Here is a 22537-nt window from a genome sequence, read left to right on the forward strand (position 1 = left end):
GTTTGTTTTAAATTACTTTAAGTAACACTTGTCGAGAACACACGTATCAAATACAATAAACTCTAACAGAACAAAAATAAACATAAAAAGACCAACTCACATAGGATGCTAGACCCACTGTTCACATTAGGGGAGCTGGTTTTTTGAAATGTTTCTTCTTGTTGTTTAACTAGCTTGTATCAAACATCAAAAACAACTACACTAATTGAATGTCAAAATGTCAATTCAAATGAAAATCTATTTTGAATTCTCTCGTGCAATTTATATTGATGTGTATGGAAAATGATTATGACCCACTACATTGTTGTAGCAGCAGCAGTTTTTCAATGCTCCAAGTGAAGATATGAACTCATGCTAGCTGCTCTTTTTTCATACAATATGAAACACATTTCGGGCATTCAGAATTGAATTTTCCAGACCTAAGAATAGGATCCATGGGCTTAAAAATCCACCCTTATTAATCGTAGGGCGGGGAGTCTGCCCACCATAAGATTAGCAGGGGTAGGTTTTTAGTGCATTCCATGTCAAGCTTAAATCAATCAAAGGTACCCAATACTCTTGAAAACTCCAACTGGATAACACCATAACTCCAAGAATATGGACCTTGATTCCCACACGTCTTACTAGGAACACTGTGGGGTCTAACCCATCGTCAAGCAAGATTGGTAAAATTAACAATCTAAACAACAATGCTGGACATACCGCAGGTTACCTCGTGTGACCAGCTGGACTGCAAGTCTAGCCTTTTGCAATTAGAAATTCTAAACTGATTGAGGACATGTTCGGCGGGTTGTTCTGCAAAAGACAAGCCCTGGGATACCAGTACAGTTTCAATTTAAAGTTTTCCTTTTGCAAATTAATAATCCAAAAATTTATCAAAGAACTAAACCAACACATATTAAAAAAAAAACAACCTAATAGTAATGAAATGCATTCAAAAAATGTGAGATGGAGTTAGTAGACAAATCGGGACTAAATTAAACCCGTTATCTGTGGATACCACATCCCTACGGTTGTCTGGCCGCTACCAATTGATAAAACTAATCACCAACTGGTTTTCAATTTATGCATCATTGGTATACACAACTGCAAAGGAATACATAGCCTTCACAATCAATAAATCCAACACATGCAATAACAAAAATTTAGTACAATCTGTATAGGTATAAATAGGCTCATATCAAGTGTAATTTTGACTCAATCACTGTGGGAAAATCAAATCAATCTAAAATCCATAATTAAAAGAGAAGAATAGATAATCAAAAGATACCTAATACATTTGAATCATAGATCTACATACACTGCTAAAGTGAGTACCAAAATTACTTGGGGGGTTTACTACTATGATTCAAAAGATGGCACCTAATTCATATTATCTTCATCTATTAATCAAGAAATCAGAGAGATTAAATTTTATGGTGCCCCACTAGAGCCCTCTCTCTTTCTAATCACTGCCCAAGAATCACAAGCATATAATAAATACATAAAATTAAAAAAAAAAAAAACAGAAAAATGTAACGAAAATCAATTTGAAAACAAAATTCTTGCAATTGAAATTAGACAGTGAGACCTAAAAACTACTAAATGAGGTCAAGAAGAAAATAATGATGCAATCCATGATGAGTTATTGAAACCGAATGCACTATTAGCCGAAGTGCATTAACTTCAAAATAAATGAATCAAGCCTACATTTCATGGCAAGACATGATATACGACCACACAATTGCCTCTTCTCCGAGATTAGTTGTTCGTGGATCATATCCCCCAAGAAATATTCGGGCATGAAATTCAAAAAATAGCACCCATATCAGATCTTCACAAAAATAAGAAATCAAAGAGATTAAACTTTATGGAAGAACAGGGTAGATGGTTGAAATTTTGGAGGTAGAGAGGAGCCATAGAACTACTGAGATTGGAATGAGAGTGACTAGCGAAGGTTTTATAGAGCGATACAATAGAAACTTTAGGGTTCGTACAAGTTTACTATTTTGCCCCTCCTTTAGTGGACTTTTCGGATGAGTAAAAGACTTTCAGTATCATGAGATTTGGAGGCCCATGAGGTATATGATGCAAAAACAGTCCAATTGCCATGATACATGGAGTACAAACAACTCCATAGTTTCTGTTTAGAAGCTAGATCAATGTAGCACCAAAAAAACATTTGAAACATCGAAGAAAATGTGCAAGAGCTGTATTTGTTTGCATTATAGTTGTCAACCAAAACATATGCCGCTAGTCCTACATGAGAAGTTCAACAGGACCATACGGACCGATCAACAGCAAAGTAACGATGCATATACAAGAAGAGAAGAACAAAAAAAAACCTTGGATTACACCAGAAAACCTAGCAAGATGTCTTTCTTTCTTGACCCTTGCGGCCTTGCCCACTTTTTTCTAACTTACCAAAATGTAAACTGCAGCCAGACTTGAGACTTTTGACAGCTCTCTTAGATCTGGCATCCATTTCATCCCTCTATTGGCTCCTTCTGCAACAAATTAAAATCTATCCCAATGACAAAAGTGTCGTGCACAAGATAACCTCTATTGGGTTCGTACAAGTTTACTATTTTGCCCCTCCTTTACTCTCGATCAATTGGTAGTCCATATCTGTAGAATACAAAGCATTAGTCAATAACTATTGGCTAACTAGAAGTTTATAAACAGTGCTATAAACTAACCTAATATACCTTATATCACATTGTTGCAACAGTATGTTGGACTAGTAAGGATAGCAGTGATCTCTGTATATGGGGCTGCGTCGACGGGGATAATTTATCATCATGCACTTCAGCCTTTCCTTTTGGAAAGATTGCGCCTTCCTGTTTACGAAAACTTTAGATCAATCCATGACACCGCACAAGCTTTTAAGAAAATGATAACATAGTTTGCACAAACTTGAACAAATTTGACTTCAGTACTTACCCCCCATAATTTGTCAAAAAAAGTAATTGACTCGCCAAATTGAAACATAATTGAACAACAACGAGAAAGAAAGCAGTAAACTGACAAACTCACAATTTGGTATGTTGCAATCAACGCTTTGACATTATCGGTGGTATATGACATCTACCTCTCCTTTCTCTATTTTATGGTATAGTCTCTAACTCTAGTTAGTGCCCAGCTTGCCGAAACACCGGAGCTTGTACTACTCCAAATCGTTTTGTGCAAATATAGGAGCAAATGAGTCTATTGGTCATAATCTGAGCTATCTAGAATCTGAAAAGGTATTCTTTCTTTTCTTAGTCTTCTGTTTCTCCTTATGATGATCCTAAGTTGGTTCTGGCATCTGCAGCAATAAAGTAACTTGCAATGTTTTAACTTACCAACATATATCCAATCGTTTAACCATTCAAACGAAAAGCAGATAGGCAACAATGTATCCATCAATTCCAAAGAAAGCTGTGCAAATACTGAAATACTTTACACAGCCCATCTATCTCATAATCAAATCTATAACCACATATATCGATTTAGGTTCTCTATTTTTCACTAGCAGCAGCATGTTTTATGGTTCAGAAATTTCTTAAAATGTTTCATATTCCGATCCTTGTTAACAAACTAGATAAACTCAGTTAGGGAAAAAAAATATTTAAAGAAGAAAGCAAACAAGCTTAGCAACTAACATACCTTCAAGTCAGGGACGATCACAAGTTCTGAGCCTTCCCTACTGTTCTGTATTTATCATCATCTTCTGGAAAGGGTAAGAAAGAAATTTCATGTTTTGCAGCATCAATGGAAATTTTGTAGCAATTGGTACAAAGTTTCCGTTGATGCTTCTAAACATGAGATTGCTTTATACATGCTACCAAATGCTATGACGTTTAAACGATATGGATTCGTCAATTTGCATTCTATAAGCTGCAGAAAATATGGCATAATGAACGTCATAAAGTGCAACTCTAAAACTATACAGATTTAAAAAAGAAGCATACAATTGGCTCTTCAAGTGGCGAAGACATCTGAGATTTGTGCGTACTGTTGAGATGATCGCTAATTAATAGGTGACTCCTGCCTAGAGCTGGTAAGCCGAGAAATTTTAGAAGATCTTTGTTTTGTTGAACAAATAGAAGCACTAGACATCATTTATAGATGTTCGTATAAAACGAAGTGTAAACAAAGAAAAATAACAGAGATATCAAAGTTACTCATGAGCATGGGTGCTACTGCTAACCCATAAAGAAGCAAGTGCTAATTATGTGAACCTAATTCGGATAACTAAAGTTTCACATATAGAGAAAAAGATTTAATAACCCAATCTTAATGGTATCCATTGTCTTTTATTTATAGCTTACCAGTCTAACAACCTTGCTAGTTGGACTTGTCTCTGGTGGAAATATTCCTTTAGCGGCCAAGTGCAAAATCAATGCACTTGTCCTTGTTCCTTCATCCTTGCGGTGATCTCCTTGAGTTGTTGATCCTTTAGTTCTCGCTCGCGTTTTTCAGTATCCAGCTGTTTCTTAAGATCAGCAATGAACCCTTTTGTTACTAGTTCAGCCTTTCTTTGGTAAAAGATTCGACATCACCATGCATCTAATCAATTTGCCCTTCAGACTTTCTTTTCTTCCGCTGCACAACATCAATTCCTAAATCAGTAATTGCAATGAGAAACCAAGATCCATGCACAATGTGTGTCAGAAACAATAGGTGTTGTAGTGTGTTTGCATTGAGAAACCAAAATTCATGAAGAATCTTATTATTTATAGAGCAGCAGAAGGCCTTAATTTCCATTAGGAAGTTACATTCCACAAACTGAACATAATATAGAAAAATGTTTTCTTTTCTTCCGAGGTTCAGGGTGGAATGGTGCCGTGCAGAAACGGAAATGAGACAAACCTCTGGGATGTTCTGCACTAGGCATGCCTTCCTGAATTCCAATTCGTTCAAGATCCTGCAACAATGTACGTAGATTCCATGCACTTAAAATAAAATGCAATGCAATGATGAGTTCACCACTAGCATTTAAAAATCTAACATGTTTGTGAAATAAGTTTTATGTTAATTTCAGAGGGGCGCAGTGACTATCCATAAGGCTGTATTGACATGCGGAAGAGGCGGATTGAAAGAAAGGAACAGAAGCTAGAGAATAGAGACTACAAACATATGAAAATTATCATGCTTAAGCAAATAGATTCTCCTTCTCCTTCTTCCTGAACAGAGATCATCCATAACACTAAAAGCAAAACAAAAAAGGAAAAGAAGAAATAGACTCGACATGAGTATTGCACCAGACGCTAATACAGGCAGTACTACAATATGTTCTGTTCACAGTTCCCCAAAGGGCCTAAACCATCACATTCGCACCATAGGGACGGAGACATGAAAGCTAACAATTACCGCTGGAGATAAGCATAAACAAAAGTAACTACAACCAAGGTTTGTCAAAACTCAACACGATAAAATTTTGGTGTAAAGTTTAATTAATAGCTCGAGGTGTTTACTCTAATACTTAAGCGAATATTACAATACTAACCAAAGTAACAGTAATCATTTACCTACAGGTCACAAGTCTTACAACCCATTTCTAGAATCCTATGATTTTCATGATGTCATATATACCTTTAATCTTGTCTCAAGTAAAAGAATCCTGCAAGAAAACGATTGTCTACAAGTAACAACTAACAACTGAATAAGCACACCCCCAACATAGGAGAGGATAAAGCATTTTCTTAAAAAGGCTAACTTGGAAGCAGTTTTACATTTCATATTCTAAACATTTACAAGTTTGAAATTCAGCTTCACATCATGAGCAGACCCGTAACATCTACATTATATCATTTCATATCTTCCATTTTCCTGTCACCTAATTCTTTCACACACGTTTACAACTAGATATTATGTTAGCATCCTCCCACTAGTGTACTCCAAAAACTGGACATTACCACGTTCTTACACAAGGCTCATGTAGAAGTTGGTCTCTTTTACTTATCTGTACGGTTCAATTGAAAACAAATCACTTCTTTCAGCGTGGCTCTCTTGTTCTTTCTGAAATTCCACAGCTCTGGATCTCTTCTCTTTCTCTTTTCTACTCCAATCACCGTATTTGTGGTTGCCTTTTCTGACTCCATATCCTGCATATTACATCAATCAAAATCTTGTGTTTCCATTAACCTCAATTTAAAAAAGAAAAAAAACTTCGAAAATAATAACAATTTAGATAGTGTACCTTGATAAGTACTTGGCGAGCTTCCTGAAGCTCTTCAGTGTAAAACTTTTCCTCAGCAACCAATGTTTGGTTCATCTCTTTAAGTTCTATGAACATTTTTTCATTCTCAGCCAATGTTTTCTCACGTTCATAAAAGGACTTACTAAGATCAGCCGTCACGGAACGTATAAATTCAGCCTTCTCTCCATTGTGAAATTCAATGTCAGATTGCAGTTTATTCTTCTCATCTTGGAGGAACTTAACATTCGTTCCCAATTCAGTTTTCTCTTGGTTGAGAAATTCTAAATCACTTTGAAGTTCTGTTCTCTCCTTAATGAGAATCTCAGTTTCAGTCTGCAATCTCGTCTTCTCCTTGTTAAGCAACTCATTATAATTTCCCAAATTAGTCTTCTGACTGCTAAGCCATTCAATTTCACTTTCCAGAGTAGTCTTCTTTTCACTGAGTGAACGAATATCACCTTGTATTGTAGTCTTCTTTTCAGTAATAGAACAAATATCATCCCGTACTGTAATCTTCTTTTCATTGAGCCAACAAACATCACCTTGCACAATAAACTTCTTTTCATTGAGTGAACAAATATCATCTTGTACCGTAGCTTTCGTTTCATTGAGCGAATAAATATCATCTTGTACCGTAGTTTTCTTTTCATTGAGCGAACAAATATCATCTTGTAGTGTAGTCTTCTTTCCATTGAGCGAACAAATATCACCTTGTAGTGCAGACTTTTCTCTGTTGAGAAATTCAAGATCACTTTGCAGTTTTGTCTTCTCCTTGTTGAGCAACTCAGTCTCATTGCCCAAGTTAGTCTTCTCATTACCAAATAATTCAATTTCACTTTCCAGAATAATCTTCTTTTCATTGAGCAAACAAATCTCACCTTGGACAATAGACTTTTCTTTGATTAGCAGTTCAACATCACTTCGCAGTTTCGTCTTCTCCTCGTTGAGTAACTCGGTATCTCTTCCAAGTTTTAACTTCTTGAAATTAAGTATAGCGTTTTCTTCCAAAAGCTTATAACGATCAATCCCCAATTCCTCCCTTTCTTTGTTAAGTTTATCAATCTCCCTTCTGAGTTTGAACTTCAAATCGTCAAGACACTCAACATCTTGATCCTCACCACCTGCTAAAGTTATAACTTCTTTGGTGCAATTTTGCTTCCCAATCCTCTACACAAACAAAGAGAAATTGAAAACAAAACAAAAAAAACAAAAAACAAACAAAAAACAGAAACAAAAACTTATGAAACAAAACTGATCATAAATGGAGATGATATATTACAAACCTTTAGATGTTGATGGTTCAAACTTAGGATATTTCAAGATTTTGGTTTAGATATACAGAATCAATCAAAAGAAATTTATAGTTTAAAAAGATTATGGTTACTGTAGAATCGTAAATAAGAAAGAAAGAAAGAATTGTTAGAAGTCGTGGTTAAATTAGTAATTAGGTGTCTGTATGATTAAGTTGAGATTCAAGTTCGGGTTTGATAACTTTTACATGAAGTTGTACTACACACTGGCAAAGAGGTTTCTTGCGATGTGATCTTACCAAGGAATTAGAGGAGTTGGAGCAAGAAGTTGCTTCCCTTTCTTTGGTAGCTTCATCTTCGCCATTAAGCTCTTGGATGCATGAATCATTTTGATGCTCTTTGGCTCCTGAAACCTCCCTATCACTTGATAGTCCTTTGTCCTTGACGGCAGAGGCATCCTCCTATTCAGTGTATGCGAATGTATTTCATAAGTTTTAAATTAAGATAATGTACTGACAGCTTTCTTGCGATGTGATCTTACCAAGGAATTCGTGGGGTTAGAATAATAATTCGCTTCCCATTCTTCGGTAGTTTCGTCTTCGTTATCAAGCTCTTGGATGCTTGGATCATTTTCATGTCCTGTGGCTCCTGAAACGTCCTCATCACTTAAAAATCCAGCCATGTAGCCTTCTTTTAGTTCTTCTTTTGTAGGGTGTAAAGGTGACAAAACCTTAATCTACAAGAAAAAGGAAACGAAAGGTTAAAGAGGTCAGGTGTCAGATTACTTGAATTAGAATAGCATGGCAAGAGAGAATTCCTCCCCTCTACACAGCTCAATTCTTTCAGGATTTGTTTATGCAATGGTCCACGAGCTCTAGTCACTTTGAACTGCAAGATACGTGGGTGAAGGGCCTGAGGGCGATCTTTGTTTTTGACGGCATACTTCTCTGTTAAAATCGGTATAGTTTGGAAAATCCAAGCCTGTCGAAATCAAACAAATAACTAAATAAGTAAATTGATTAACACAATCATCCCCCTATTGATGATAATTTAAGACTCACCAACTTGAGTTATTATGCGTACCTGAAAAACATGTGGGAATCCATACAAATTATAAACCAATGCGCCAAGTATTTTTTCCACTTTGGAAACATCTGTTTTATTTGACGCATTGATGAGAGAACGTCTTGTCACTCTGTATGACAGCTTTCCCCAAGGGTAGTTGTTGAACTCCTTGAGGTTGTTAACTAGGAAGAAACGACGCTTATTTACGTTGACATCTAACCCAATGCCCATAATTACATTTTCAGCGATGCAGAGCAAGCCTAGCTTTAGTTTGTCCTCACTGTTTGGCAGTTGTTTGAATTTCTCTATCATGTCTGACAACTTAACATTTTTCTGACCTGGAAAATGGGCTTCCATGAGAGGTATCTTGTTATGGTTCATGTCTATTTTTTCAGTCCCCTAAAAGTTTAACCCCGACATCATTGCGAACTCTCTTTCTCCAAAACATATCTCTTGATTGCCAATAATAAAGGACATAGCCTCCTCCACGTCGTCCTCTTTTGAAGTATCTTTTCTCCTCAACAATACATTATGGACGAGATTCAAACAAAACGAAACACTTGGTAAGTGCATAAGATGCCCAAAGCAACTGTCTTCGAACATTTTAAGATATGTACCATCCAATTGGCTTGTGTAGTCCTTAATACAGTTGGGTCTCGATCGGCAAGTTACGTTTATAGGGTGCTCCATTATTTCACACACTCTGCAGTAGGACAGTAAGCAGTGTATTCAGTCTCCACAGTTCACTCTCGATAAAGTACATTGAATATTTACCAAATAAAACACATTGGAAACGGAAAAATAAGCTCTGAAACATTTCACATTGAAAACCTAATAAAAAACGAACCCCCAAGACAAAAACAGAAAAAATTCTAGAAATGCACAAAAATACAATTAAGGGAAAGAACAAAGTCAGGTATTTGAAGACACATACCGAGGAACAACACTGCCAGGACAGTCGCGTCTGCGAGACTTCTTCGTTCTTCCGGTGATTGGTGCAACCTACAAAGAAGAAGATTTAATCTTCAATTTCAACAAATTTTCAAAGCATTACAAAAACAAGAAAAGAAAATGAACCACCCAACCTACCACCTTAGCTGCATGTTGATGTTTCCCTGGGGCCTTTCCTCCATTAGACTTACCACCAGCCATCTGTAACAACAATAACAAGATACAAAGATCAAATCTATTTTTCCCCAATTCTAATTTTCATCATAAACCCTAAAAAAAATCAAATGAAACAATAAAAATGATTGGAAAGGTAATCAATCGAAAACAACTCATATGATAGGCGGACTATGCTGCATTTTCAAGTTCATACACAAAATGAGACAGAAAGGGGATTGAAATTGATCAACAACAAAAAAAAAATTGAAAAAAATAAATAAAATGAAAATTGATTGAAAATGCAGATGATATTTTACGAACCTTTTAGTTACTTTCCAAGTCAATAATCTGCTGTCGCTTCTTCTGTGGATTCAAATTAGGGTTTGAATTGTGAGTTTTTGTTTGTTGATTCGATTCAAGGTTTTAATTGCGAGTTTTGGCTCTTGAAAGAGAGTTAACGAAGTTCACTCCCTGGAGGGGCTGTTTGGTTTGGCAATTGGCATACATATCAAACTTCAATTTTATCCCCCTCAAAAAAATATGTCCTGGGTAGTTGGGTCTTGGACGCACCACCAGCCTTTGTGTATTTGTGATCTGAACCCAGTTTAGCGTCTGACTCGGTCTGAATTAGTTTCGAGTTTTATTACATGGGAGTTTTTTTTTTTTTTTTTTTTTTCTGGGGTTTTTAATAAAATGGCCAACTTTTTGATCTATATTTAAGAAAATGACCGTTTTTTTGTGAATCATTATATAAAGTGGCAGATATTGACATTTTCATCCCGTTTTTTCTAACAAAACGGGTAACGGCAGTTAAGTGTCTATGTATCAGTTATCCAAGCTGGTAAATTACATTTAAACCCCTCTTATGAAATGACTAGGTCGTGTCATGAGTTTTTTCGCTCGGTGACTCAGACCAGTGAGGAACAACATTTAGACATTTCTACAAACTTGTTGAGTGTGTGAAACTACCAAGAGATAGACGTGGCGATTGGTTTGTAATTTTTCCGTAAATCCTTCCCTTCAGTGAACTCATATCTAGAACAAACTCATTCTCCTAAATAGTCACAAACACTAAATGTTCATCAAGCTTAAACTATTCACTACAATTAACTAACAACAAAGCATCAGATCACGTGAGAATGAGTTGGTTTTACCAGCTAGAAAAGATGAAAGAATTGATGTTGTTACTGCTTTGTGAGATGAATATATAGGTCAAGAAATATTGGGGTCTGATGACTTTGATAGTATTTGAAGATAGAATATTGAAATGGCTAATTACAGACGACATTTTGAAAATTTTGTGAAAGTTTCAAATCAAATCTTTAATTACAGTTGACCTTAATACTTACCTAATGAACTAACTTAAGGAACAATTAAGATCTCAAAATGAAAAAAAATCTCAATATAAACCCCGGACCTATTTGATGGAGAAATCTCCATTGTCTTCATTATTCATAATTATCTCATTCGATTTTTTGTTTCCATCACCATATGAATCAATACTGAAGCAAGTGTTATTTAAAGTCTGCCACCATCAATCGTGGGCGATGTAGTCGAGAAAGAGTTGGAGAAGCAGAAAAGAAGAAATGGACGTCGTTGTAGCTGGGTAAAATTTTGTTGTATGGAGTAAGAACAGCCAAGGAGGAGAAGAAAATATCTTTATGGAGGAGGAAAGGAAGAAGGATAAGTTAGTAATTTAAGAACAAAAATTGACTAATTTAGCGTTGTTGACCGTTTTGGTGGGTCCGGATGGAAAACTTAACAGTTTGGTCATTATATAGAAGATTTAAAAATCATGGCCGGTTTAAATATATGCATGAAAGCTGGTCAGTTTGTTAATTTGAGTCGGTATAATTTTAACGGTGGTGGGCACATATCTGACAGGAACAAAAAATTATAATTCTACTAGTTATATCAATTATAATTTAGCATCAGTTTTTACATTTACAAGTTCAGAAGTTCAGCTTTACATCATAACTAGATTTTGTGCCCGGGCGTAGCTTGGTTCACCAATTCAATCTCTAACTACAAACTACAAATACAATGCATCGCTGCCTCTTTATTTGATTTGGTAAAGCTCGGTTTCGCCTCGCACAAGTCCTTTAAATTGATTGGAAGCTGTTGCAAACGAACCCTAACAGAACTTAATAATCCAAACGGGAATGCATCCACGTCGTTCTTGTGGACACATGGCGACCTTCATATTCATTAGGAAAAATTAACTTGACCATTTAGTGGCAATATCATTGGAAAAGCAAGTATCCATTCATATCCTTTTGGATAGTGAAAACATCTTTAATGTATCTGTGATTAACACTGACATTGTCCATTCAGCCAGTTGCAATATCATTGGTCAAGTCCTAAGTATATACATAGTCAAGGCATGTGCATTAAGAATGAAAAGTTAATGCACATGTTTTTTTTTCCATTCAGTCACTTTTAAGAGATTATGCAACATGGTTTTTTTCTTTAATATGAAAATCTAGATTTTGAGAATCTCTTTTCTCCATAACTTCATGTAATTGCTTAAGATCCTTATTGTACTATTTCTCACGCAACTAACAATATAGGAGAACCATGTTGCATAGTATTAGGAAGACTATAACATTACCAAAAAAATAACATTCTAAATCACTTCATGTTGCTGACCTTGATCACCATCGGCGTAATTAATTTATTCTTTCTAGATTGAGTATAAGTTAAATATACAGGTCTTCAGTGAAGTCTTCTCAAGCCATCAGAAATGAAATGAAAAATAAAGTAAAAGATTTTAGGTTAGACAAAGACCAAAAGTATATATAAGAACCCAAACTAAGAACAAAAATCACAATATAAGAATCCATAGTAGCCTAGGACGGAGCACGATGGTAGAATATAAACCTTTCTGCATTACAATTAGTAGAACAATATGCCGAGATGCATATATAACCATCATCACTTGTCTTACAAAAATTTATCTTAGGAGATCCCATTTCAGAATGGCCATACACGAAAGCAGACTTGAGAGTGTTGCTTTGAAGAAGCTTTCTTCCCTCTTCAAATTTTACTTGCAGCCGTTCTCGTTTTTCTTTTGCCTGTGCAGCAGCACCAGCATGTCGAAGTCGTTCGTTTTTTGAAGTACACACACCACCATCCTGTCTACGAAGACATTTAGTTTTCTAAATAGGCGACGTGTCCAGCACTGCCTCTTTTCAAGAACATGATGCTACTGTTCGTAGGATATAACATCAAAACTACCATGAATATGAAAATAACCATTGAAAAAAAGCTTTAGTAGAAGCAACTGGTGGTTAGTATAGTGTCTTCTTTAGCTTGAACGTGGCAACTCCTGCTTATACCTGCAGAAATAGAGGAACAAACCAAATCAGCAGCATGCTGTATCCTTGAATATGTAATATCTAGTCACTGAAAGATTCATACATTTAAAAAGACAAAATGTTGCAAGCCCCATATGGAAGAAACATTGGACTAAACTTAAATCAAGGGATACAAAAATAAAAGAAACGTTAACCGATATAAGAGGGGTTGTGAACCTACCAATCTCGTTTTCAGGCTCCATAGAAGGACGGGATCTTTACCCCCACCGTTTTGGTAGCTCGAATGCTGTTAGCTGAGAACATGACATTACTATATAAATGAGGTACTTGTTCATGGTCCTTGGACAGAATGGACGTCTGTTTATTTATCCCCTGTTGTCTCTCAAAAACCCTAATCCAACCAAAAATCAAAACCCTAATCAAAATTTAGGAAAAAAATAAAATAAAAATTGAGAGACAAACCACTCCAGGACGTGATATTTTTCTTTTGAGAAAGATGATCGAATTTGCTGAATCATGGAGGATGAAGGAGAAGGGTTTCACCGAAGAGTGTCACAATAAATTGAGAGACTGGAAGATTTTCACAATAAGATGAAAAACGATCAGATTACAAACAAACAAACAAACAAACAAACAAAAAAAGCTAATAATTTTAATACCTAATCGTTTTGCAGAATCAATCAGATTAAGTCGCACATCTTTCTGATTTTAATCCCTGTGAAAAAACCCCGAAAAAATCAACAACCCGCAACAATACAATTAAGTTCAACATAAAGTAAGAATTGAAAAAGAAAAAAAAAGAACACACAAAACTAATATACGAAGGTTAGCTATCAATTTTTGTATGAGACAATGTGTGCATCCTTATTGTGCCAAAACCTAATTTCAATCCAGTCAAATATATATCCTACAAATCAAACCTACAAAACTCAAAATTCAAATATTAGAGGTACTTAAACTAAATCAGAGAAAAACGAAATTCTACGTATTAGAGGTAATCAAACTAAATCAGAGAAAAACAATCAGAGAAACATATAAGTGGGTCTAGAGAAAGTTTTTAAAGTTTAGTTAACACTAACAGGCTCAAAAATATGTAGCATGTGATAAAACTGTGTTGGGAATGGTGTTCTTCCCTTCTCGCCAATCACGACAACTTATAACATAGGATGATGGTAATTTAAATGTAAACATATAATCTTACAAATCTACAAAGCAAACCACCTACAGACTACCAATAGTTCCATATATTGCTTTTCAAATCCTTAATGTTAAAATCTTTTTTCAATCGCGTCGAATCAATTGAGCTAATAGGCTTAAATAACAGTGAATGAGAAAATCAACTCACATCAGTGAAATATTTCGGAGCATTTAACCATACAAATCTTGCTACCTGCAATATATGAGTAACATACTAAATATATTAAGTCAAACAAAACCACTCCAAATTAAGATGCATATTTGGCCACTTTTGCACGTTTGCTTAATAGATTATGGTGTTTTTCAGTTAACCATATATATATAAAGACCTAACTTCATATCTTTAAACCCCTTTTTAGTAGTTTATACCATCGACCAAATCACTGAAAGTAACAAACTTGTAAAACGATCATCATACATTTTCTGTGATGCGACTTATATGCATACATTTTAATATCTTGTTTGGATGGTCATACAGATAATCAGGTCAATAACTCAAAATCACTTATTTAAATAACAGTTTAACCATTATAATCACACATTAAGTAACGATAGTGGAAAAGGGTTTTCCACGAATTGTTACCTTAGATAGTGAAGTATTTTGATTGATCAGAGCTCTAGGTTTTGGTGGAATCGGAGAACAAAGAAAAAAACACACGATCAATATATAATCAGAAGAAACAAAACAAATCTAAGAATATAATTCTAGGGTTTCTATTTATATACCTTTTTCTTCTATTCCTCCTCATCTTTCTGATTATGCTTTTCTTCCTAACACCCTGAAACAAAAACTTCACCGAAAACACAGAAAGTATATTAATTACAAAACTGCAACAGAGTTGTGAAAGTAGAACAGAAATTAATCAGGGTTTACAATCTTAAAAACCCATAATTGAAGCTTAATTGAATCAAGAAAAATATGCATAAACAAAAAACCTACCTGCAAATGTTTCTTTTAATAAGCTGAAAAAGAAAAACCTTACAGAGAGACCTAATAATGGATATGAAGAATAGAGAGAAGAAGAGAATAGAATTAGGTCGCAATGTTTTTTTCTTTTTGTTTCTGTGGAGAACTGGGAATTAGGTTTGCGGGTTTCTTCTTAGTTTTTTTTTTCGTGTTGTTTTATTTTTGTGGGATAAATATAAAATTATTTTTTTTAGCAGAAAAACGCCTTGTTTTTCTCTCCTTTGAGGAAAAGTGGAACGGAGCAATTCTGTGAGTGGGTGAGGGTCACCGTTCAACGTGGATCCTTATGAGCTTAGGATTTTAAAGAAATTAGATTACCAAACCCTACATGGATACTCTAATCAATCATGAGAGCAAAAACCGGTCAAGGTGAACGTGAACCACTAGCAAAACAAAGAGTTGAGAAATGCATCATTTTTCTATTGTGGCTCCTTCGGTAACGAAAAAAACCTTTAACTATGACGTAAGTGTCGTGCACAACACATTGTGTCGTGGACTGCACTAAGAGGCATGATCGACGTCCATCCATAAGGTTTAGTCTTTGGTATTCCGTATCTGCAGAATCAACAAGGCTTACAATGCATTAGTCAATAATTATTGGGCTTAACCACAAATTTGTAAACAGTACTGATCTGCGTCGATGGAGACTTTTTCTTTTGGATAGATCCGCCTTCTTGTTTATGAAAACTATAGATCAATACTTATTACCATCGTAATTTGTTAAAAAACAGTAATTGATTCACCAAATCGAAATTGAATAAACAAACCACAACAACGAGAAAGAAAGAGCAGTAAATCGGAAAAAAACTCACAATTTTATATGTTGTAACCAGCGGACATTATCGGCTTGTCCAAACACAGGAGCTTGTACTACTGCAAATCGTCTTAAGCCGCATCATTTCGTGCAAATATAGGTCCAAAAGAGTCAATTGGTCATTAATCTGAGTTATCTATCAGAAGCTGAATAGGTCTTCTTTCTTTTCTTAGTATTTTGTTTCTCCTTCGGATGAACCTGAGTTGGTTCTGGTATCTGCAGCAGTAAAGTAACTTGCACTGTTTTAACATAGCAACATAAATCCAGTCGTTTAATTATTCAAACGAAAAGCAGAGATTCAACCAACAATGTGCAACAATATATCCAACAATTACAAAGAAAGCTGCACAAATATTGAAATACATTACACTACCTATTTATCTCCTAACCAAATCTGCAACAGTGTAACCACATATATCGATTTAGTTTCTCTATTTTTCACTAGCAGCAACATGTTTTATGGTTCAGAGATTTTCTCAAATATTTAACATTTTCCTGATAGACTCAGTTATGGAAAAAAGATTCAATGAAGAAAGCAAACAAGCTTATCAACTAACCTCTGATACAGGGATCACAAGGTCCTTCGGCCAAGCCACAAACCTACCAAGAGCCTGCTCTACTGTTCTGTGTTTACCATCATAATCAGGGAAGGCTAGTAGAAATTAACGTATAGTCCCATTGTTACTGGGCTTTGGAAAATGTAGTCCTGTCTCCTTAAGCCTGGTACTGGCTAGTCCAAAATCCCCCCGTATACACAGTTCAGTCCAAAATCCGAACGAGTTAGTCCAAACCTCTCCCGATCTAGAGAATCATATTTTTTCGTTATTCCCTATATACCCTATTTACGTTTTCGACTAAAAAAGAGAGAGTTTAGAACCTCTACGTTTGAGATTTTTGGCGTGAGATAGAGACGATTTGAGGTTTCGTTCTTCATGATTTCTCGTTTCAGGTAGGCTTTTTTGATATTGGAATATGTTAATTTCATTGATTTCTTTTTCTTTTCTTCTTCTTATTTTTATTTGTCTGTTTTGAATCTGTCGGTCTGATAATTTTAATCTTTAAAATACGAAATGTGTTCAATGTTCTTAAGAATATTCCTCGCAAAATGGTGATTCCGATTTTCATACTCTTTTTTACTTTGATTTTAATTCAATTCTATTTAATTAGGTTTTAATTTCTCAAAAATTCTTCTCGACCTATTAGTTTTGGAACCCTAGTTAACATCTGTATGTTCCTATCATGGTTTAGACTCAATTAGTTGAAGTTCATTTTGATTGTAAGAATATGAAGGTTGTATAATTTCAGCGAATCATTAATTGGATTAATAACGAAAATGTTAGTTGATTAGGGTGATTCAATATGGGATAAACTCATTGACAACCAAAAAATTGACTCCAAACACTCATATATTTTGAGAATCTTATGTTAGTTACTGCTAGTGTTGCATCTGTTATTTTTGTTACTGTTATTGCTCTCCATGTTGCAGGACGACTATGATGATTAGACTTTGGTGTGGTTGTTTTCTGGCTCTTATCTATACAATGTTTTATTTGGATGGGAATTTTTATGGGATGAATCTGTTAACCTCAGATTTGTGTGCTCTTTTATTTTTATTTATCACAATATATGGCCATGAAAGTATGGAACTTAACAAGATTTTAGAAGATTATTATACTAATGAAACTAGTGTGCTTCCTTTGATATTTTGATATCTAGTAAAAGTGCAGTGGTGTTTTTCTAATTTATCCCGTACTTGAAACTTGAGAGTAGTCGTAATGGTATTGCTTCTCATTATGTATTATCCTATCCAAAAATGAGAGATGAGATTCTTATCTTTAACTCATTTGTAGATACTAAATGATTTCGTTCAAACGACACATTCATATCTAGAACACATTTTTTTATTTGCTTATATATATGTATGTCAAAATTTGAACTCAGTTGCTTGCCTAAGTTTGACTCTAAATTTTGTATCCCAAGACCTACCTTCGGATAACAGAATACTAAATCATTTATAAACTTTGTAACTATAAATTTAAGTAAGCTAATTTCATGCAAAAATGGATAAGGAAGATGAGTTTTCAATGAAATTGTACAGTCAAGAATTGCAGTTGCGAAAGGGATAAAAGTAAGTCGCCAGGAGTGTAAACTTACTTGGAGGTACTGTACTTATTTTGTGGATCTGCATGCTTCGCGTGTATATATCATGGTAACTATTCAACTAGTTAATTTTGATGCTACAATAGGGAACTAGAAAAGATTAAAAATGAATGAAGATGATCTTTAACTAGCTACCTACTAGTCATAGTAAACTAGCGCCGGGTATTCAGGTGGATAGTGTGATCCCACTACAGTCAACTGCAAAACTCTATTTGGCTGTTTGTACGACCGGTTACAACAATATTTTTTCCTCTATGTTTTGAGTTCACATAGTTTTCTAATACTTGCAAAAGATCAACTTAAGTAAGTTCAATTTTGCGCATGAACTCAGGTATTCACCTTGAACTTTGAGTTGGTACCGTCCTTAGTATTTGGATCATGTGGAAAAAGGGGAACAAGCAGTCAATGAATATGAAAGGTTTGTTACTGTCATGCACATGGTTGTACATGTATTGATTTTTTATATGTACATAGTTGTACATCTATTCATTCTTAATGTGTACATAGTTGTACACCATTGTGTTTCTTGCGTCTCCAACTCCATGACCCCAACTCCATGACTGGAGTCTTAGTAAAGTATTTCTTTTTTTTTTTATAAAAAGTTACTTCTGTAGTTCGTGTGAGATGGCTTCAAAAGCACATGTTCATTCTTATACTTATCGGCAAGGGAAGCCTCACAATATTTATTAAGAAGTTCCTCGTACAAGGTGAACGAGATGGAAATATTTGGATGTGGCACAAGTGCTTGTTGTGTTCGGGACCCCACCAACAATTCGTAGAGTAGTAATGTTTGAACCTGCTCGGAGAATATATTTTGGGAAGTTAGTTTTTTTTTCTTTCACTGTATGTTAATAATTTTACACATGTTGTTTAGTGTGTACATAGGTGTACACCTCTTGATCGTTATGTACTTTGCTTTAATAACTATACTATCACCCACCCACTCTTTTATTTCATTTTAAAAGTAATAGAATTGAAGTAGCATATCAAGAGGTTCTTACATTAAAGAGGAAATAGGAGCACATTCAGAGCTCATTCGTGAGGAAGATGAGATTTGGCAAGCTGAGAGTGAGCAAAAAGTAAATGGTGGAGTTGCTGACAATGAAAAGCGCCGAACGAAAAACAGGTATTATGATTAGATCTAAATTAACCATTTTAGCACATTTATCACTCGAAACATTCTCAATTTTTATTTCAAGATGACATTTATGTGCCCAATATTAAAACAAATCTGGAAATTTCGTTCCCAATTCACTCAGTTATATTTTTCTTTCTCTCTTTCGCTCTCTCTCGAACTTTCTTAGGAATTCGAGCGACAAGGTAAACCAGTTTTACTTCACTATGTGAGGTGTACTTATTTTTACACCAGTTTTACGTAGTGTACTTTTTAGTGCACCAGTTTTATCATATTGCTGGTTGTAAGTCGTGCACTTTGTTTCTGCATTGATTGTACCAGAAACTATGAAACTAGTATTTTCATTTGTACTTATCTACTATGGTGACCTTATGATATCCAAGGGATTTGTTATGGATTTTTTTTCTTTTAGATACTTTTAATTGAGCTTTTTTTTTTTTCTTTTACCTTGCTGATTTTGGTATGCCTATTCGGTCAAGGTTCGGCTATATTTTTTAGAATCGTGGTTTTATGTCGCATAACCAGTAAAGTTAACTAGTTGGAAGTACATCAGCCAAGTAACAATGATGATAAGGAGTCTATGATGGGGAGTCTGTCTCCTTTATGTGAAGAGTCTAAACTGGTGCACTAGTCTATTTCCTATGAGAAGTAGCATGTTCGTGTGTAAGAATGCTTGATTTCATCCATATTTTGTGTATGAATGAGCAGTTTCATGCATGTTTTATAGGTGTGTACAATGCAGTACAAGTGAAAATAATGGATCGACAATCTTATGCTTGGTATCATTATATAGACTTGTCATGCTTTTAATCAGATAATACTATTCTTATCTGTTTCCACTTTTGTTTGACAGCGAACGTGCCAAAGAAACTAGCTACCTACTAGTCATAGTAAACTAGCGCCTGGTAAATTCTTCACTTTGTGCCCTCTCTAACCATTTATTCCTTTCCTTGTGAAATGTGTGAAGATATTCTTTTGAAAGGTTAAAGACTGGAATAACCTTTTATTATACCGGTCGTACGAGGTGCACTTGTTTGTACACTAGTTATGCGCGGTGTACTTTTTAGTGCACTAGTTTTACCGTACGTACTTGTTTTAAGTCGTATACTTTGTTTCTGCATTGATTATGAACCTGAATGTAACAAATTAATACTTGCATTTAGACTTATCTATTCAAGACAAACGTATAATTCTTCATATTTCGAATATCATCATCCCAAGTCTTAGTTAGGTAGTAAAATTTAGGGGCTCGGTATTAACATAGTTGTCGAGTGCGCACCCTCTACATCTATTTGTTCAATTTCTTCGTTTTTGTTTTGTATTATCTGCATGTTGCACCCCGGGCTTCTCTGAAATATTCAATGACGAAAAAAGCCCCAATGCTGCTTATTTATGTCAAAATAACTGCCGCATTTCCTTATTGTTTCAGAGAGTAGTAATAAAAGTTGCTTATCTGGTTAAGGTTCTGTAGAAGTGATGTTCTGGTTTGATTTGATTCTATATCAAATGCACAAGTGATTAATAGGCTAATGATGATAAATTTTATATCTTAGTGGGTTTGAGTGAGATTTTATCAATGATCTGACTGCTACACACTGAAGCCTAATCTTTTCTTATTGATCTGCAAAATTTTACTCTCCTAAGGTGTTGGATTTTTTATACATATGTATATGGTTTTACATCATTGTGCTATTCAATAATATATGTCTGTTTTGTGGTACATGGTCTGTTTTGTGGGTATGGATGTTAGATTTTTTTAGGTGCATACATAATTGTACAACATTGTGCTCTCTCAAAAATATAAAAAAACTAATTTTTGATGAAACCCTAAGTTTTTTTTTTTTTTTTTTATCATGAGATGATTTTAATAGCATACTTGCCATGTGTTTAGGTGCTTTTCGAGGGAGCTTAAGATTGTGGAGAAGAACAATGGACAGGTTTTGTAGATGGGCGATTTTATGGATTTTCCGCTTTGAATAGCATGTTTGTTGTGCGTTTAGGTACTTTTCGAGTGGGCTTAAGAAAATGGAGAAGAACAGTGGACAGGTTTTGCAGATGGACGATTTTTTGGTTTCTGATTTGAATAGCATGTTTCTACGTAGATGTGTACACGTCTGTACACCAGTGTAAACTAAGATTTAAAAAAAATGCGAATTATATAGTCATATGTGTACTCTTTTTGTAGCTCGCGGAAAGAGCTTTCCGAATATATAAAACTTGCGAATATTGGGCAAACTTTTCAAAAGATGAATCATTTTTTAATTATTTTTATATTATTTAAAATTGTTGACATCATCCTGAGTCATTTTGGATTAAAGTATAAATATTTGGACTAAATTGTAATCAGAAGGTTATATGTGTATTTTCCATATTTTAAATAAATTTTGGACTTATCTGTACCTAGTTAACTCGGGATGGAGTAATCCGTACTTTTTGACACGCTTTTGGACTAAACAGTATTTTTCCAGGAAGGGTAAGAAAACATTCTCTATTTTAGCAACATCAATGGAAACTTTGTAGCAATCGTTTTCGAGTGCAGCTCCATGTACGGTCTGTTTTTCTGTCCATGAGTAGAAAATCTGTTTTTCTGTCCGTGAGTAGAAAATCGTACCAAGTGCAATGACGTTTGAAGGATTCACATTTGCCATTTCGCATTCTATGAGCTACATAAAATATGGCATATGAACATCATAAAGTGCAACTCTAAAACTATATAGATTTTCATGCATGGAAGGGAAAAAAACATACAATTGGCTCTTCAGGTGGCATAGACGTTTGAGATTCGTGCTTAGATTGTTGAGATGACTCCTGCCCAGAGCTGGTAAGCTGGTTACTAGTTGTAGATGGCCGGGGAATTTTAGAAGATCTCTGTGCAGTTAAACAATCGAAACACCAGACATCATTTATAAATGTTCATATATAATTTACGACTTCAACTGGTAACTTAGTTGCAAACTGCATATTTCGATATATGATCATGAATTTAGTACTCAAACGACTAGTCTTAACAATCGCAGTTTAATACAATATATCAATAAAAACTCGGTACATGTTACAGTCCATAAGAACCCGTAAACTAAACAAACATTGCGTCCAGTCCAATTCAACGCGAGTACTAAGTTTACAAGCTAACAAAGTTTCAATGATCTTTCTTAAAGGTATAGCTTGACATGTTGATTAAAAGAAGAATTCAGACAACAATACTCACATACTTGGTAATGAAAGCGTAAACAAAAAAAATTAACAGAGATATCAAAGTTACTCATGGGCATTAGTGCTAACGCATAAAGAAGCAAATGCTAATCATGTAACGAAAGTCTCACAAATATAGATAAATATGTATAAGAACCAGTCCTTTATTG

The 22537-nt window shown here is 34.9% G+C and overlaps 1 protein-coding gene, 2 long non-coding RNA genes and 1 other non-coding gene across 6 annotated transcripts; 2 read left to right on the forward strand and 2 right to left on the reverse strand.

Moving 5' to 3' along the window:
• Nucleotides 1-2378: 2378 nt before the first annotated feature.
• Nucleotides 2379-3840, reverse strand: LOC113309295. 2 transcript variants are annotated; one of them, XR_003340504.1, is made up of 3 exons: nt 3628-3840; nt 2688-2819; nt 2379-2607 (listed from the first exon to the last, which is right to left on the reverse strand). It is a non-coding gene; the product is annotated as an uncharacterized LOC113309295 (long non-coding RNA). The 2 variants fall into 2 exon arrangements; XR_003340505.1 differs by lacking the exon at nt 3628-3840 and adding an exon at nt 3016-3143.
• Nucleotides 3841-5623: 1783 nt separating this feature from the next.
• LOC113310715 (WD repeat-containing protein 87-like) lies at nt 5624-10126 on the reverse strand. Of its 2 annotated transcripts, none has more exons than XM_026559468.1 (8): nt 9907-10126; nt 9571-9630; nt 9413-9480; nt 8497-9181; nt 7955-8394; nt 7713-7874; nt 6164-7330; nt 5624-6068 (listed from the first exon to the last, which is right to left on the reverse strand). In XM_026559468.1, the coding sequence occupies exons 5-8, from the start codon at nt 8093-8095 to the stop codon at nt 5919-5921; spliced, it is 1620 nt and encodes a 539-aa protein (XP_026415253.1). In that variant the 5' UTR covers nt 8096-8394; nt 8497-9181; nt 9413-9480; nt 9571-9630; nt 9907-10126; the 3' UTR covers nt 5624-5918. The 2 variants fall into 2 exon arrangements, with proteins under 2 accessions (XP_026415253.1, XP_026415252.1); XM_026559467.1 differs by having other exon boundaries at nt 9568-9630; nt 9907-10083.
• A 6590-nt stretch (nt 10127-16716) lies between these two features.
• On the forward strand, nt 16717-21336 carry LOC113309190. Its single transcript, XR_003340437.1, has 4 exons — nt 16717-16829; nt 19006-19166; nt 20029-20080; nt 21067-21336. It is a non-coding gene; the product is annotated as an uncharacterized LOC113309190 (long non-coding RNA).
• LOC113314637 lies at nt 20699-20779 on the forward strand. The gene has a single exon (XR_003342518.1). It is a non-coding gene; the product is annotated as a small nucleolar RNA R11/Z151 (small nucleolar RNA).
• Nucleotides 21337-22537: the final 1201 nt, after the last annotated feature.

The sequence above is a fragment of the Papaver somniferum genome, chromosome 9, assembly GCF_003573695.1.
Source record: "Papaver somniferum cultivar HN1 chromosome 9, ASM357369v1, whole genome shotgun sequence".
Lineage (NCBI taxonomy): Eukaryota > Viridiplantae > Streptophyta > Magnoliopsida > Ranunculales > Papaveraceae > Papaver > Papaver somniferum.

Coding starts and splice junctions, on each gene's coding strand:
- LOC113310715 (XM_026559468.1), bottom strand. CDS start 8,095: ATGGCTGGATTTTTAAGTGATGAGGACGTTTCAGGAGCCACAGGACAT. Junction 7,331..7,712: donor CCAACTCCTCTAATTCCTTG/GTAAGATCACAT, acceptor TTGTTTGTGTAG/AGGATTGGGAAGCAAAATTG. Junction 6,069..6,163: donor CTCGCCAAGTACTTATCAAG/GTACACTATCTA, acceptor TGTAATATGCAG/GATATGGAGTCAGAAAAGGC.